The sequence below is a fragment of the Malania oleifera genome, chromosome 2 (assembly GCF_029873635.1).
Source record: "Malania oleifera isolate guangnan ecotype guangnan chromosome 2, ASM2987363v1, whole genome shotgun sequence".
Taxonomy (NCBI): Eukaryota; Viridiplantae; Streptophyta; class Magnoliopsida; order Santalales; family Ximeniaceae; genus Malania; species Malania oleifera.
In genome coordinates, this window is record NC_080418.1 from 118,026,753 (window position 1) to 118,043,670 (window position 16,918).

Below are 16,918 nucleotides of genomic sequence, written 5' to 3' on the forward strand. Positions count from 1 at the left end.
ATATTCGGTTAATTAACCGAATTAACCGAAATTTTTGGTTAAAGAAAACTGTTAACCGAACTGACCGAACCATTTGGCCTCATCGAACCGAACCGACTAAATTTCTTTTTCGGGTAATTCGGTTAACCGAATTTAACCGAGAAGTGAGGGAAGGGGGGAAGCTTCCCGAGAAGTGAAGGAAGGGGACTCGGGGGTGGTTCTCACTTCTTAGTGAACTGGTATGTGCACGAGAGAAGAGAAATGAGAATGAGAGGGAGCTTGTCAGCTTGTGTGCTGGTGACGATGGACGGCGACGACGATGGCGATGGCAGTGTGGAGCAGTGAGCTCGGATGAGCGGGAGAGAGGCAGTGACTCAGTGATGGCCTTCCGATTTCAGAGAGCAGTGACTGTGTAGTCTGTGTTGGTGACGATGGCCGGCAATGGCGACGGCGATGGACACATACGACGACATCGCGTGAAGATGGAGTCTGGTGGACCGGTAGTGTCTGGTGTGGACTGCGGAGGAGCGAGCTCAGGTAAGCGAGAGAAAGGCAGTGACTCACTGCCAGTGAGGGAGGGTCTTCTGCGTTCTGGCTGAGTGTGAGATTGAGCCTGAGAGTTTGAGAGAATACCAGAATAATAATAACCAGATTTTAATTTACTAATTTATATTTAAATTTAATTAATTATTAATTCGGTTAATCGGTTAACCGAATTAACATTCTCCATTAACCGAACCGAAACCCGATTCACCGAAATGTTGGAAAGCATAACCGAACCGACCGAACATAATTTTTTAACCGAACCGAACCGACCAATTTTGGTCGGTTAATTCGGTTAATTCGGTTTTCCCCGAATTATGCTCACCCCTACTCTAGGTCATCTTTACTGCAAGTGGCATGGAATGAAGCTCCAGAGTCTAACACCCAAGACTCCTTTTTGCTCTCCAAAGAGCAGATCTGACTCACTCGAAAAATGAGCAGCTCGTAAGTTATCCCAAGTATAGGAGTTACGTCATGTAATGCTCAGCCCAAGGGCTAGATCGTCTCCTCAGGGAATGTGTTTTAAATCTCAAGTTTCATGTTTTTCCAATCGAAATTAAAAGGGTACTGAACTCAGTTCAGATTTAGGTCTTTCAAGATTGGTTGAGACTTATTTTGACAATTAAATAACCATGCAATTTAAAATCCTAAAACTAGCACGCACGGAATTAAATAGAAATAATGGAAACCCTAGTCTACTCAAGGAAACATTGAAACACATGTTAACTAAAGATGGTAACTTAAAACATGGAATTAAAACACGCAAAGAAAACTCAATCAGATTCAAACACAGACTAAAAATTGAACCTTTAATCAAATCACGATGTTGAACCAAAATGCAAACACAATGAAAATCTGACACTTGAATGATAACGAAACACAGTAAAAACAAACTAAATTAAATTCTTCAAATCTAATAATAACATTAATTAAGAGAAACAAAAATTAATAAAAACTAAACTTCAATAAAACAAATTAAAAGTACTTAACAATTGTTCAAGTAAGTTTTTCAAAAACTCTAATTAACTAGCCAAAAAAATTAAAAAGACATATTCAGTTGCAATAAAAGAAAGAGCAGAAAAGAAGAAAGGAGAGAGAGAGAGAGAGAGAGAGAGAGAGAGAGAGAGAGAGAGAGAGAGAGAGAGAGAGAGAGAGAGCCATGGGGCTGTGGCAGCAGCTGGCCGAGGCTATGTTCTGCTGTGTTGGGGTGGGAGTCCGAGGATGGTGGTGTGGAGCTTGGGTGGTGGCTTCCTGTTGCAGCAATTTGCTGCTGCTAGTGTTGCATAAGATGATGGAACAAAGAGCTGCTTGGGTCTGCTGTGGAGGGGCTGGCCGAGGGTGGAACTACTGGAGCTAGCAAAGGTTGGCTCCTGTTGCTTCGGGCTATTACTGTGGAAGGCTGGCCTCAGGTGGTTGGTTGTTGTTGCTGACAGAGGCTGGGAGTGTTGAAAAGAGGGCTGGCTGGAACTAAAAATAGTAGAGAAGGGAAGCAGGGTAAGGGAAGATCAGAGTAGAGAAGAAGAGAATGCGAGAGAGAAGAACAGAGACAAAGAAAAAAATAGGAAAATAAAGAAGAGTAAGGGAGAAAAGAGAAGGGAAGGAAAAGGAAAGGGAAAGAGAGGGTGCTGGGGGCACAATGTGCGCAGGGGAAGAAGGAAGAATAAAAAGGGAGGGGGTCTTGTTGACCTATGACCCAGCCTGCTAACCCACAACCCAGATCCATCTCAACTTGACCTGGCCATGCTTGGCCAGGTCACATCAAAGCTTAGTTTATTTTTTTTTTCTTCTTTTCTTTATTTTTTGCTCTCCGCGATCATGGACAAGTTTGACCTTCTTGGAGCCCGTTTCTCTTAAAATGTAAAACAGGGAAGTTGTAGATAATCCTTTTCTCTTTTTCTAAAAATTTGAATTGTCTCGATTGGAGTTCAAATGGGAAAATTATACGTGAATTACGAACTGGTGCCAGTTTTGACTCTCGAGAATTTTTTTGCCAAAAAATTACCAAAAATTCATAAATTTTTCAATAAAACTCAAAAAAGATAAATATGACACTTTGTTAAAATATTGGATGTAATTAGACATTTAATTAAAAATATAAGCCATAATGTCCGGACTAAGATGCCTAATTACGCAGTTTAAGCACGTAATCAAGATCAACATATCATCATTTTTTGAAGCAACATTTGCTTCTGTCTTTGCCCTCATCTCATATTTTTTTCTTCTGAATTTTACACTAGTTCTTGTAATGACCACTTTTTCCATAGTTCCAACACTCAATAATTTTTTTGCCCTAGAAATTTGTGTCCTTAGAACCTTTGGGATTTTTAGATTTAGAGTGCCTAGGCCTAGATCTTCCGCGATTGTTTGATCATCCATGCCTGTTTTCTTTGCCTCGAATTTCCATGTTCAAGGCCAAACTCGAAGTGGAGCCATGGTTTGACTGCATTATGATTTCTTTCGTTAAAATCATGCTAACGACCTCATCGTATACAAGCTTTGATTTCCCTATGGAGCTATTGATTGCAGTAACAACACCATTCCAACTTTTGAGCAACTGACTGAGAATCAGTAGGGCACGAATCTCACTATCAAATGTAATATCGATTGAGGCGAGTTGATCTGAAAAATTGTTGAAATTATTCAAATGCCTGCTAAAACTTTCACCTGCAGACATGGTCATAGTAAATAATATTTTCATAAGATGTTCCTTATTAGCAGCTGACAGCTGCTCGTACATATTAGAAAGCGCATCCGTTAGAGACTTGGTGAATGATATATGCTTGATATTGAATGCCATAGACTTTGACAATGTCATTCTGATGGCTCCGAGAGCTTTTCGATCAAGCAATTCCCACTCGTCCTCGTTTATAGATGCTGTCTTACCCTTCAATGGCAAGTGCAACTCCTTTCCAAACAAATAATCTTCAATTTGCATCTTTTAGAAATTGAAATTGTTGTCGTTGAACATTTCGATCTTTGAGCTCTTTTCATTTGACATCTCGATTCGATGATCTAAATATGGAATTAGCTCAAATGAATAGCATGATTGGATCCGAAACGGTCGAAAACCTTAGAAATGGTTAAAGTCGTTCGAAAAACAGACCCAAAATGACACCAAAAAGCTCGGTCAAAAATTAGGTCAAACTTGGTCAACGATGCTCACGTGGCAGTGCTGACGTGGCACTGTGGGGCACACCAGCTGACGTGTCACTGTATGCCCCCTACTAGCATGGCAGAAGACGTGGAGCTAATGTGGCGTCTGGCGCAGCAGCAGCAGCTGACGTGTCGCTAACGGCTGATGTGGACATGCTGGGTATGGATCCGGATCGGGGTCGAGTCGAGGATTGCCAGGTCAGATCGATGGTTTTCGGGTCGAATCGAGTATTGTCGAGTCGAGTCGATGCGGTTCGGGCGAGGAAGATGCATGGCACGCATGCAGAGCGCATGACCGGTAGCTCACTAGCGCGTGACGACGTGTGACGAGACGTACTGCTTCATTGAAGCGCATGTTGGCGCATGTGCCTCCGCCTGAACTCCTTTCGAGCTTCGGCTTGCACTGTTGGCTTCATCTCGGTGAGGTGAACGTGATGGTGGCCTTAAAATTCAATTTCGAGCCACTAAATAGAGCTCTGATTTTGGTGAACAACTCCAATCTAGCATTTTTGCTCCAATCGGGCTCTGATACCACTTGTTAGGACCGGAGGAGCCCATGGGTGGGCTTGATACACATGGGCGAGGACCAACATGACCCAAAAGCTTAAGCCTATTGGGTCTTGGGCCCAACCATGTATATAAGCACCCATCATTCACTCTAAATTTCCAATGTGGGACAAGCTCACAAGTGGAATTCTCAACAATCTGCCCTTCACTTGGAAGTTCTAACTGCTCCCCCTTGAACAAAAATCATCTCCCTTTTGGGAGTAAGCTAATTCTCCAACAGTTGCTCAAGTGGGCTTTACCACTAGTGCCTTACGTGCGTCAGATTGCATTCCAGGTGCCTCTGAACCAATCCTACCTCTCATGTTCACGTCTTGACCCTATTCAGATCCATCCGCAGCCTAGATGAACCTTATTGGCCTCTGCCACACACTTGGTCCTTCAACTGTTAGCACGTCAGGAGAATTAGCTTCCTATCTCGACGTTTACGATATCGCTTACCCAGAGTTACGAACCGTCGACTCTGATACCACTTGTTGGGACCGTGTGAGCAACCAAAAAAATTGGGACACTAGAAATTTACGTGGTTTGGTCAAGATCGACCTACGTCCGTGTAGCACACCACAATTCACTTAAACCGTCGGGAAAGAAAATACAAGGCCTCTTTTCTCTCTTCCTCACACTCTTTTCTTCCTCTCTTTTCTTCTCTATACATTTCATCTCTCCACAGCTCCTCTATTTATAGGTAGCTTGGAATCAATCACAATTAATTACATTAAATCAAAATTGAGAATTTTTATTCATCTAAAATTAAATGGCCGCGGATAACATCTCCAGCTTGCAGCTCACGCGTCTCCAGCTTAGCTCACACGTCTCCAGCTTACCTCACGCGTCTCCTGGCTCCAGTACAATGAACACGAGATCCTTAAATTCGGAGGCTATACAACATGCTCTGATACCAATTGTTGAGAAAAATAAGGGCGACCTCTCCCAACAATGCGCAGCGGAATGAACATTATATAAAAGATCACACATACATATTTGCAACAAATAAATTGGTGATAAATAGAAACATTCCACAACCATAGCAAGATAAAGAAAGTAAAAATAAGTGCAACGACGCCAGGAATTACGTGGTTTGGCAAAACCTACATCCACGGAAGCAATTGGCAAGAGATTCACTATGAAAATCAAAGTCTCACAATACAATGATCTTCTCTCCTTCTCTCACCCTCTCTTTCTCTCTTACATATTGAAATATGGCCAGCAGAAGATATATAACAACCCTTCAGAGGTTTCCCTTCGAATACCCAACCACTCCAACATTCAAATTCAAAATTTAAATTCTTTCTCGCAGCCCAGCAACCACTCGTCGAAGTGAATAGGGCACTCGTTGACGAGCCAGAGAAGGCCACTCGTTGATGATGCTGTCCACTCGTCGACGAGTCTTTGAACTCTGAAATTTCCCCACTCTCAATATCTCCTCATTGACGAGTGCTTCTACGAAGAACGCATCGTACATCCATATGTTTTTCCCTTTGTTTATAAACTCTCGAACTATAAGAGCCACACCATAAACAACAATAAAAAATCACATTAGGTCCGATATATATATACCCGATATACCTAATATTTTTTTCCCTAGATAGACTTTTGTCACATGTGCATCTTTTCTGCATTCCATTAATTAACATGCATGATTTTTGAAGAATCAAAAACTAAAGAACCAATCAGTGCCAACTTGATAGCAATCAACTATTGTTTGCGTTCCATACTATTATTTTTTCTAAATTATACACCATATTCAAATTAATAGTAAGTTATAATTCTTAATATTCATTATCAACAAATAAATAAGAAAAACTGAAATTTTTCGTATTTCGCAACCAAAATAGAAACATTTCCTAATTTGATACTAAACTAATGTTTAAAATTTTTATAAAATTGAAAAAAATACTTGAGATTTGTATAGATCATATATTGTCCCATTAGATCAAGAAAAAAGTGCTATGTCGTAAGTAAATTCAAATCCAAAATCACCAAATGTTTAGAAAAATATAATTTAATTAAAATGGAAAGTACAGTAAACAAGATGAACCAATCCCATGATTCTTATACGTTATGGCACCACATTGGATCCGGACATAATCGAAGGAAGAAAAGAAAGATGGAGCACAACCAATCATTGCATCTGATTTAGTTTATGCAAGAAGGAAAGTTCAACAATATTCGATAGAGACTAATAGTTTTCCAAAGCCTTCAAATAGTAACTGCATCAAGAAATCCTACTATTCTTTCATGTTATTTTTCCATTTCAGTCTCAGTAAGATGAAGTAGAATATGAATAGTTGAACTAAAAATTGATTCGAACAATAAACAATTCAACCAAGACATTGAATCAATGAGAATCATCAAATTAATTTACCCTAATATGATCTTTAGATTGTTGGAAAAGTTCATGTAGATTAATCTAACTATTTTAGAGGCAATAAGATCAACAAAATCACATATCAAAAAAATAATAATTAAAATAAAATTGTGGAGGTTGGCCTGTGAGCCGTAGATTAACTGCTACCCAAAAGATAGTATTGTTTTCCTAGCCACGCGCAGGTGATAGTAACAAGTGTCATCTTCAAGATAAAACTTAGGTTTGCTCACAATAGTTTTATTGTTACTAGTTTGAACAATACATATGATATCATTTGGTTGTGATAATTAACATTCAATTAGAAGTATGAATTCATATAAATTCACGGTTTGGAATCTAAGCTTTTTCAGTTTCACTAATGTCTATCGCATTTAATACATATGATGAATATGTTGCTTCTAAAAAAGAGTTAAAACTTGTGGGACAATGAAGTTATCATTTACAAAAAAAACTATAAAGTACGTTGTTAAGAGTATACAATAGAAATAATCAACCATGAACAAAATAGTTTTAAAGTACATAAGAAAAAAATTTAGTCATTTGTGGAAAATTGCAAAGATGTACATATAGATGTGACTGTGTGAGCGACACATAAAGTAAATAAAACACTCGATGACATGCCAACTTGCAAATTTATTAGTATTTAAATTTACTGTAATATGTTTCCTACACAAATGGTTCAAAAGTGCATACAACTTGACAATTTAACTTAACGTAAATTTGATTTTTTATTTTCACAAAAATTAGACCATATGTCATGAATTATTTGAAAATTGCAAATAAATCCCATAATTTCTTTTTTGAAAATAATTTATTGAATTTATATAAAGCTTGGTCATAGTATTAGATAACACTTCTTTCTTTTTACTCACCTTTGATGAAATATCTTAAACTAATAGGAAAGATAACATAGTTTTTAGTATGAAAACATGCAAATTTGTGGTATATATTTAGATCTTTGACAAGTCGTAAGCATTCTTTATGCTTCAATCCAAGTAATATGTGATGTAGATAATCCTACATACATCTCCCATGAAAGCGCAACCGATTGTACCTAAATTTTGATGATACACGAGAATGATTGAGATCCTATTTAATAAAACCACCATAATATATTTATTCCAAATCTATCAGACAACATATGCAGAGCCTTCTTATCAAGTTTTTCGACACCCCATTAGTTATATAAATAAATTAATTAAAATGTCATTAATTTCATATACAACTATTATTCTATTAGGTCGTCAATAAAAGAAAAAAGAAATCACAATTTCTCAAAAATTGAAACATAGTTGATGTAAATGGATCAAAAAATTGATGAGAAAATGATTGGAGAGGGATTTAGTGATGTGTGGGAAAAGATATATAGATATATATATATATATATATATATATATGTATATATATATATATAGTCATATAGGTAAGTTGAGAATAGAAAAGGAAAAGCTTTAAGGAGAATACTAAGTCACGGGAAAAATGAAGAGATAGATGGGAAAGAAGATAGTGAATTTTAGGAGAGAGAAAGAAATTTATTTGGGAAATGCAAAAGACTATGAGATTAATTATTAATCATTAATTAAGAGTATTTTGGTAAATTAATATTTTATCACATGAGCCATTAAACCAAGCTCAATCCCACCTAAGCCCAACACAAACTGAAGCCCAAAACCAAACCAACCCAAACACAAACCAAAACCAAACCTAAGCCCCAAGCTAGCCCTAAAAAGGCCATAACACACCCATATGTCAAACATAGAAGACAAGCCTATACACCACAGTGGTGTTGTTGTACACCCCTCTTTCACCCCTTTCGCAAACTTTCCTAGAAAATACAAAATTGACTAGCTTGTAACATTGGTAGTTGGGGTGAAATTGGGTTGATGTGCTCAAATTGAAATGGAGTTAAGGTTCAAGTTGTGTAGTTCGGAGCATGTCTATTAGGCTATAATTTATTTTATCAAAAATGCTCAAATCCAAATCCAAGCTTTTTCCCAAACATAGTGCAAGTGTTTGAACCCATGCAGTAAATTTTGCAACAAAAATGTTGTTGCTTTGTATGTATTTCGCAGCAAAAATGTTGCACTGCATTATTTGGTAAATGAATTTCGATCTGCATTGGGAAGAGATCAGCGATGGTCGGTTGAAAGTATTTGGTAAATTTTGTAGCAAATTGTGCGCTATTTTGTATAAATTGCCGTGCCACAAGAAATTTTGAAGAAAAAGAAGTTATGTTTCGATATGTTTTGAAGCAAAAAATGACATTACATTGCAAAGAGATTTTACAGCAAAAATGTTGTTTCATTTAACACAAAAATTTACCTGAAAAATTTCAAGTTATTTGCTTCTTTGCTATATGAAAAATCACCTTTAAATGTCCAATCTCTAAAAATAAATAATTATCAATAAATAAGTTTGTTCCACCAGTCTTAACAAGTTTAAATACATACATAATATATAGGAGGATGTGGAATATCATTTCCTCTATGCAAAAAGAAATTTAATAACATAATTAGAGATAAAATGTTCTAACATAGAATTGCAACCCATTACAAGCATTACGCTTCAATATTTCTTGCAAAATTGCTTCTTTATGCCGATGAGCCCGCTAAGAGCTTTGGGTGGATTTTGGAGCAAGCATGATAGCTCCGGGCACGTGTACACTCGCTTCCAAACCTCCTTGATAGTCGCTACCTTAGCTTCTAAAGTAGGTTGTCATCACGCTGATGAAGTTGCATATTATTAAAATCTTTTGTTGTAGATCTTGCACACAAATCTATTTATCGCCACTAGGATTATAGGAGACAAAGTAATCACCTGCACATATGGAGAGAATCCAAAGAATAAAAATGCTCATAATTCCTTGCAAATTAAATCACAACTACCATGATTTTCTTAATCTTACTGAGCATTCTAAAAGAATTTTGTTTCTTCTTTGGCATTGCCTTTATATGATTATCAAAAAAGAGACACATGCTTTTGCATACACTGGTGAAGATGGAAATAGGATGGACTTTAATTTTTTGTGTTTTGAATGCATGTGGGATTTTAAATTTTTTTTCATGAATGTTTGATCTATGGGCTGCACATATGCAATGATCTATAGATGCTAGTGATAGTGTGTGTGAAGGGAATGGAGGAAAACTCAACAGTTGGGAATACCATTGAAGAATTTATTACCCCAACAATCAGTCATGGGTAAAAATGATTGGAATTATTTTTAAAATTTAATAAATATATACTATACAATATAATTTTTCTCCACGAGAATCATAAAATTAAGTTTAATTAATATTTATCAAAATTATAGAAATATATAAACCGTGTTACATTTTTGTTTACATATATTATAAGTAAGTTATTATTTTTCAATCAAAAATAAATTTATATCATATGTACATGTTCATAATATTATTGAAATTAATTCTACGATTCTCGTGGAGAAAAATTATATTGGAATATAACATTCCTTTCTAAGTAGCTATTTAAAGCTCTTCAATCACCCATATTTGGAATCACAAAAAGACCAAGAGTTTCGTAATTCAAATGGTCCAAATATTTTTTAGAACTTTGATTTTAAGAAATTAAAGAGAAATTTTGATATAAAATTAAAAACATTTCCCTCTTGTTGACTAAGATATGCACCCCCTCTAGCCCATTAGGAAAAGGTACTTTCCAAAATTTCACTATGTTTTTAACTTGCTTAAAAGAATAAATAATTTAATTAATTATAGGAATTAATTTTGATGAAATAGTGATCCTGAATACATGCATGCTTTATAGAAAAATGGGATAAAGATGTAAGGAGTGTTATTTAAATTTATCTTTCCAAAATTTGTCAAAAGGGAGGTTGATGGTTTTACCAAGAAGGAAAAATATATGACATATGCACGTACGTATTCAAAAAAATAATAATAAATAAATGAATAGGTGCATGAATTCATACTGTGCAAAAGCCTTTATCTAACTATTGAATTAATTGTCTCGGGGGACAAAAATTTTGTTTTCAATTTAAAAAAACTCTTTAACTTATCTCGTAAACATAAGATCTACTTAAAGTAAATTTCCTACCTTGCCCTAACTTCTCAGCTTTTCTGCATTCAATTTTAGGTAACAAACAATTAAAGTAAATTAATATTTAAATTTAATAATCTATTCAAGTTTATCTAAACACTTAAAATTTAATTTTAATAAATGTGACCAAAAAATTAAAGTAAATTAATAATTTTAATTTAAGGGAATCTAAATTGAATTTTATCACAGGGCAATTACTTATTCTTAGTTACAATTGCGTTACTTCTTTTACGTTCAAAAGACCTATACTTGTCTTGTATTTGTGCTTATAAAATTCAACTAATAATATGTTTATATTTTCATCAAGAAACTTTAAAGAAGAGCAAAATATTGGATCTATCACTCTTAGTAAAAAGAGATTTTCTTATGTCACTAATAATTTACGCTTAAAATGATTCACTTTAAAATTAAAAGCAAGAAGACTATCAAGCAATAGTGCGGCTGATTTTCTTCCTAAAGAAGGAGAAATGGGAAAAAATGTAATCTACGAAGAACAACACCTCCTACCACGTTATCTGAAAGGTATTCTTTGGATGGATAGGTGGGGTCTCGTTTCCGTTCGTAGTTTGTTCAACTCTAGAGTTTCGTTTGCTGTATTTTATTTTGATTTTGGTTGTATTTATGTTTTTATTGTCTTTGTTAGTTATGTTGAGTTTTGTTGTCCTAATTTGGTTGGTTGCTGGTGTTGTTTTTTTGGGAGGATTTTTCTGTACTCTCCCTTTTGTTTTATCGTGTAATCACGGTATTCCTCTGTAACGCCCTCAAAATTCATGTATTTTTTTTAAAAAATATATATGTGCATTTACATCCATATCTAAGCAGCGGAAACACAAATCATATAACCGTTTACATATATACAAAACAACACCAAAATCCAATAACTACAAACTGTATCCATACAAAATGCCCTTCCATCATCATCTACTCAAAAATATACCCAATTCTGTCAAAAACTCACCCTAAACCAGGGTGATCAAACTCTCTCTCTATCTGCGAGCCTGATCTGCTCGCCTAACTGATTCACCTGAAAAATGTTAGAGTAATGGGGTGAGTTGACGTTCAGTAAGAGGAAATATGCTATTACTAGTGTGTGACAACTAAGTTAAGAATACTTAAAAATAGCAATTAAACTGTAATGCAATAAATAATCTGTAAATCTTATTTTTCTTTCTCAATTTAAAATATACTGCATCGTCTGTATTTTCTACTTTTCATACTGATAATATCATACTATACTCGTCATATACTGTAATACTGCATACATATACATATCTGTACTTTATCCCTGGGACTCTGTACGTCATGATTTGACCCCTTATGACAGGGTTGTGCGGCCCGTAGGCGGGACTCTATCTGGTCGGCCCTCCAGATAAGTCAATATACTCTACACTACCTCAGTCTGACCAAACTGCATCCTCTCCTAGGCGCGAGACTGGTTGCTACCTCGTCTAACCGGCCCCCTCTACCCAGTGTACTAGGGAGCTGCAACCTCTCCGAGCTCGATTAGACGGTACCCACATACTATCTAAGATATCTAGTTGCACTCTATCTGTATATAGCAACGGTAATGTGCTCTGTAATCTATATCTGTACTGTATCTGTCTGTAATCTTTTCACGGGGATCTGATACTATATACATATATACATATATACTCATTTACTGTTTTCGCCATATTTCCAAAATTACCATCATGCTATCTTTCTGTACTGTAAATACTATAAACTCCGTATTCTGTATTTGTAGCATCTTGATGCTACCTCTATATATATATATATATATATCTGTCTGTATCACTATCTATATTCTCTGTTTGTGTACTCTGTATGTTATGGTCATAGGAAACATGACATACTAAACTCTGTATTTACTGTTCTATATAAAGTTATGATATAAATACTGTTCTGAATAATACTGTATACATGTATATGTATATATATGTACGTATCTATTTCATGAAACTATTCATATAAAAACTGTATATGCATGTACATTCTCTATATACTAGAAAAACTATGTAAACTGTATATGTTGTCAATAACTGTGTTTTCAGTATAGTATGATACATTATAAAAGCTTTATAAATTTCTTCATCACATGAAAATCCACTCAAGCCACACAACATTTAAATTCATATTCTGTAAATACTGTACAATAAACTGGAATAAATATGCATTTATGAAGTCTCTGTTAACATTATAAAAACTTCTAACATAGCATATTTCCCTTACCTTAACTCTACAAAGCCCCTATAAAATTATGGCTCTATACCTGTAGGATTCCTAATTCAACATCTTGAAAACACAATATCTTAGAACAAAATATTAGTATTTTCGCACCTACATCATTTCCTATAACTGTCATAAGGCCAAAAACTGGATAAAAGACCTTACTCTGAATTTGGGATGAAATTCAACTTTGTTTTCCCGACGATTCACTCCGGCAGACTTGTAGAGAACTTCGCCAGGAGCGTCGTGGTAGCTTCGAATTGTCGATCCGGCGACTGGTGGGGCCAAAATCAAAGAGAGAAGGGAGAGGGTTCATAGAGAGAGAGTGGAGCGTGAAGAATGATTAAAAATCCCGGTTTTTAGATATTTATACTGCCAGATTCGTCGATGAGACACGTCACCTCATCGACGAGTCTTTCATTATATTCGTCGACGAGTCCTTGTATTCGTCGACGAAATTCAGGCTGCTCCATACCCCCTTTCGGTATTTTCTCGTCGACGAGGCCCTGTATTCGTCGACGAAGCCCTGTATTCGTCGACGAAATTCCTTATGTACTCGTCGACGAAGCCCTGCCAATTTCTTGAAATTTATTATTATTATCCCCAAAATGCGATGTCGTCGACGAAGTCTTCTGCCTCTTTCTGTTCCTATTTCCATTTTCCTCTCTCTTCAATAATTAAATATCTGTATTTTCCGGGTCGTTACATCCTCTGCCAAAAGTGAGGGTATATTAATAAATAAATGGAGGTGTCGTCCTCTTTTACCAAATAAAAAAAAAAAAAAAAAAGACTATCAAGCAATATATATGAAGTGAATATATACTCAAGCCTTACTTGACAAATTGACAAAGTTTTCTCGATAAATGTTTTCATAAGAAGAATAGAAGAAATATGGACTTTGATCTTCAAATCAATAAGGAGACTTTCAAGCTATATATATATATATGAAAGTGAATATAAGCTCAAGCCCTCCAATAACCCTTTAAAATATTTTCTCCAAAAAGAATTTTTAAAAGAAGAATGAAGGAGAAATAAGATTTGATTTTCAAATAGGGTTTTATATAAGGGAGAGAATCAAGAAATATATAACTAGGCTTTCAAAATGATTCTCCAACCTTCTCCAAGTGATTAGGGTGGATATTTATAGGCAAAAATCAATTCTATCCGTTATATGACTGTTGGGCAATAAAATAATATTTTATTTTTGAATTTTATGACCGTTATATGCCCAGAATTTGAAATACCCGAGAGGTCCAGTCGATAGGCCCAAGGTTCGGTCGACTGACCAATGGGTGATTTTCTTTTTCGTGAGCTTTAGTTTATCGGGCACTATGATTCGGTCTGCCGAATCAACCTTCGTATGAAGGCCGATCGACTGGGCCAATAGGCTGGTCTACCGGGCATTTGAAATTACAAATTTGGCCTTTTGAACGCATTGTTCGACTGGGCTTAAGAGGCCGGTCAACTGGGCCCTTTGTAAAATTTAATTATTTCCATTTACACTATCTAGTCGACAGGGCCTATAAGCTCGGTCGATTGACCCTTAAGAAAAACTTAGTTTTTGCCGTCTTTTAAGTTCATTCCCACTTTAAACCTTTTGTATAAGTTTAGCATTTTAGATAACAGGTTTTTCATGAAACTTGGAGTTTTCTAAGGTCAATCTAAGGTCATTAGTGAGCTTCAAATTCAATCATGAGATATGCATGCACAATTGAAACCTAATTACTATTACAACTGAAAATTAGACAAGTCTTCAAGCTTTTGCCCTTCTGATAATCATGGAATACGCCAATAGATGTGAGCTTTAAGTACTTCTTTGGCTTCCATTTTGAATCCATCATTCGTGCTTCCAGGCATATAAACCTATTCAAATACTCAATATACAAATAAGATGTTGTGATTTTTCATTATCAAAATAGGGATCAGACTCAAAAAGTAAACAATCTTCCAATTTTTTATAATGACAAATACATGAGCAAAATTGGGTTCACCTGTCAAGGCTCCCCCTCACAATATGCATAAATTAAAAATATTCAATACAGTTCAAGCATATACAAAATGAAGACTTCATAATTTTTCAAGTTGATAATTTAAGTTCAATTTAGTTTAATGTGCATTCTATATTCGAAGCTGTCTTAAAAAAATATTCAATTAAGCACAAAGTTTACATAATACCAAAAATGATTACAATTATGCCATGAGAATCATCTTTATCATTTTCCATTTTGTGGATAACAAAAGAGCAGGGAGATACCAAAAGTGAAGGAAGAGAATTTAGAATTTTTCTTACAAACCCTCTCCCCCAAATAAGAAAATTTGCTCATAAACCTTTTTCCCCTTTTGTCATCAGTAAAAGGGCTAAAAAATTTCTCCTTTGATAAGAAGACCATTTAAAACAGCAAAACCTTTATGTTGACCTTATAGGTCATATCCTGTTTTGATTATGACAAATACCCTGGTATTTAATGTTTGCATTGAGTTTGTATGCAAGATCAATTGACAATATCATATGGTGTACATGGACTTGAAGGGAAATGAAGACCCAAAGTGCTTATTGTTGTAATTTATATTTCAATTCATTCGGGTCTGTAATATTAATTATTCAAGGACTGTAATAATTGATGCATGTCATACAGGGTAGGAACTACGAGCTCAAAACGACCTTAATGAGACCCTAGGTCCTTACACGAACACTTATGAAATTCCCCACTATTATCTATGCAATCAGGGATAAAAAATATGACTTAAGTTCTAAATTGGAAAAGGGTCTTGGGCGACCGAACTTGTGCATTGAAAACGCTTCGGTCGACCGAAAGTGTGGAAAGTCAAAATGTTGACTGAAGGTCGGGCGACCAAACCGAAATGAACTAAGTGTTCTCGGTTGACCGAACTTTTATTGAGGACTTTTCTACCATTCACGAGCGCCCGAACTTCACGTATGTTTTGACCTCGGGTGACTGAATGTTGAAGTTCGGCAGACCAAACTTAAGCTCAGGTGACCAAACCTCAAACAGGTTGGAAAATCACCTAGACTAGCCAACTGAACTAGTCACTGGGCACCCGAACATCAAAAATACACTTTTTCTCATGTGTCTGCTCGGGCGACCGAACCAAGGTTCAGGCAACTGAAACACTCAGGTTGGCTAATTTTTTGCTGCAGGTATCAAGGGCAAAATAGGGTTATTTTGGTTAAACATGTTTTAAAACAATTTTAATTATTACTGCTATGTCTCCAATGGTCAAAATCTTAAGGATGTCTATATATATGAGTTCATTTGCAAAGATTAACAATAGATTAGTAATTTGATTAGCAAAAATTTCCTCTGAATTTTTGAGAGCTCTTCTTTATAATCAAAGCCAAAATACTCTTCCATTGATCATTCTCTTGCATAATCTATTTGAGTGAGAGTATTCTAAATCATTCTACATTGCTTGCTAAAGCTTAAATTCTCTTGGCCTTGATTGTTTGATTGATTTTTTATAGAGAGTTTAGCCAAAGGTCTTGCCCCTAATTTAATTAATAAATCAATTGTGTGGGGAAACCTTTTAGCTTGTGAATCTTGGCATTTGTATTGCAAGACTCCTAAGCTTGTTTTGTGATTGTGAAGCACAAATTGTTTTGACAAACTTATACTACTAATATCTCTTGTGTTTAAACTTTGAGAAAAATCAGTTTAACGTTTTTTGATTGCACTCTTTGGAAATCTTTGGAAACCTACTTGTGATTGATATATTTTGATAGTGTTTCAAAGATAGATTGTGAATACACTCCTACAATTAATTGCTTATTGACATTAGATTGAGAGTTATTACATATTGTTGCACTGAGCTTATAGTTCTTATCTGGTTGATGTGCATTGATTGATTTTGGTACAAATCTACTTATTGGAGAAGCACGTGTTTTGTACACGATACTTATATTGTGAATCTATTGTATTCCAGGCACAACCTGAAGGGGTGAAAATTCAACCTAGTAGGATTGTATGTAAAGGTTGAGGTCAGCCCCGATAA

The 16,918-nt window shown here is 35.6% G+C and overlaps 1 protein-coding gene across 1 annotated transcript in view; it reads right to left on the reverse strand.

Moving 5' to 3' along the window:
• Positions 1 to 373: 373 nt before the first annotated feature.
• The window catches only part of LOC131148327 (scarecrow-like protein 33), a 28,037-nt gene continuing 11,492 nt past the window's right edge, over positions 374 to 16,918 (reverse strand). The window contains exon 2 of the mRNA XM_058098042.1: positions 374 to 592. Within this exon, the coding sequence (XP_057954025.1) occupies positions 374 to 592 (219 nt within the window). The remainder of the gene's footprint in view (positions 593 to 16,918) is intronic.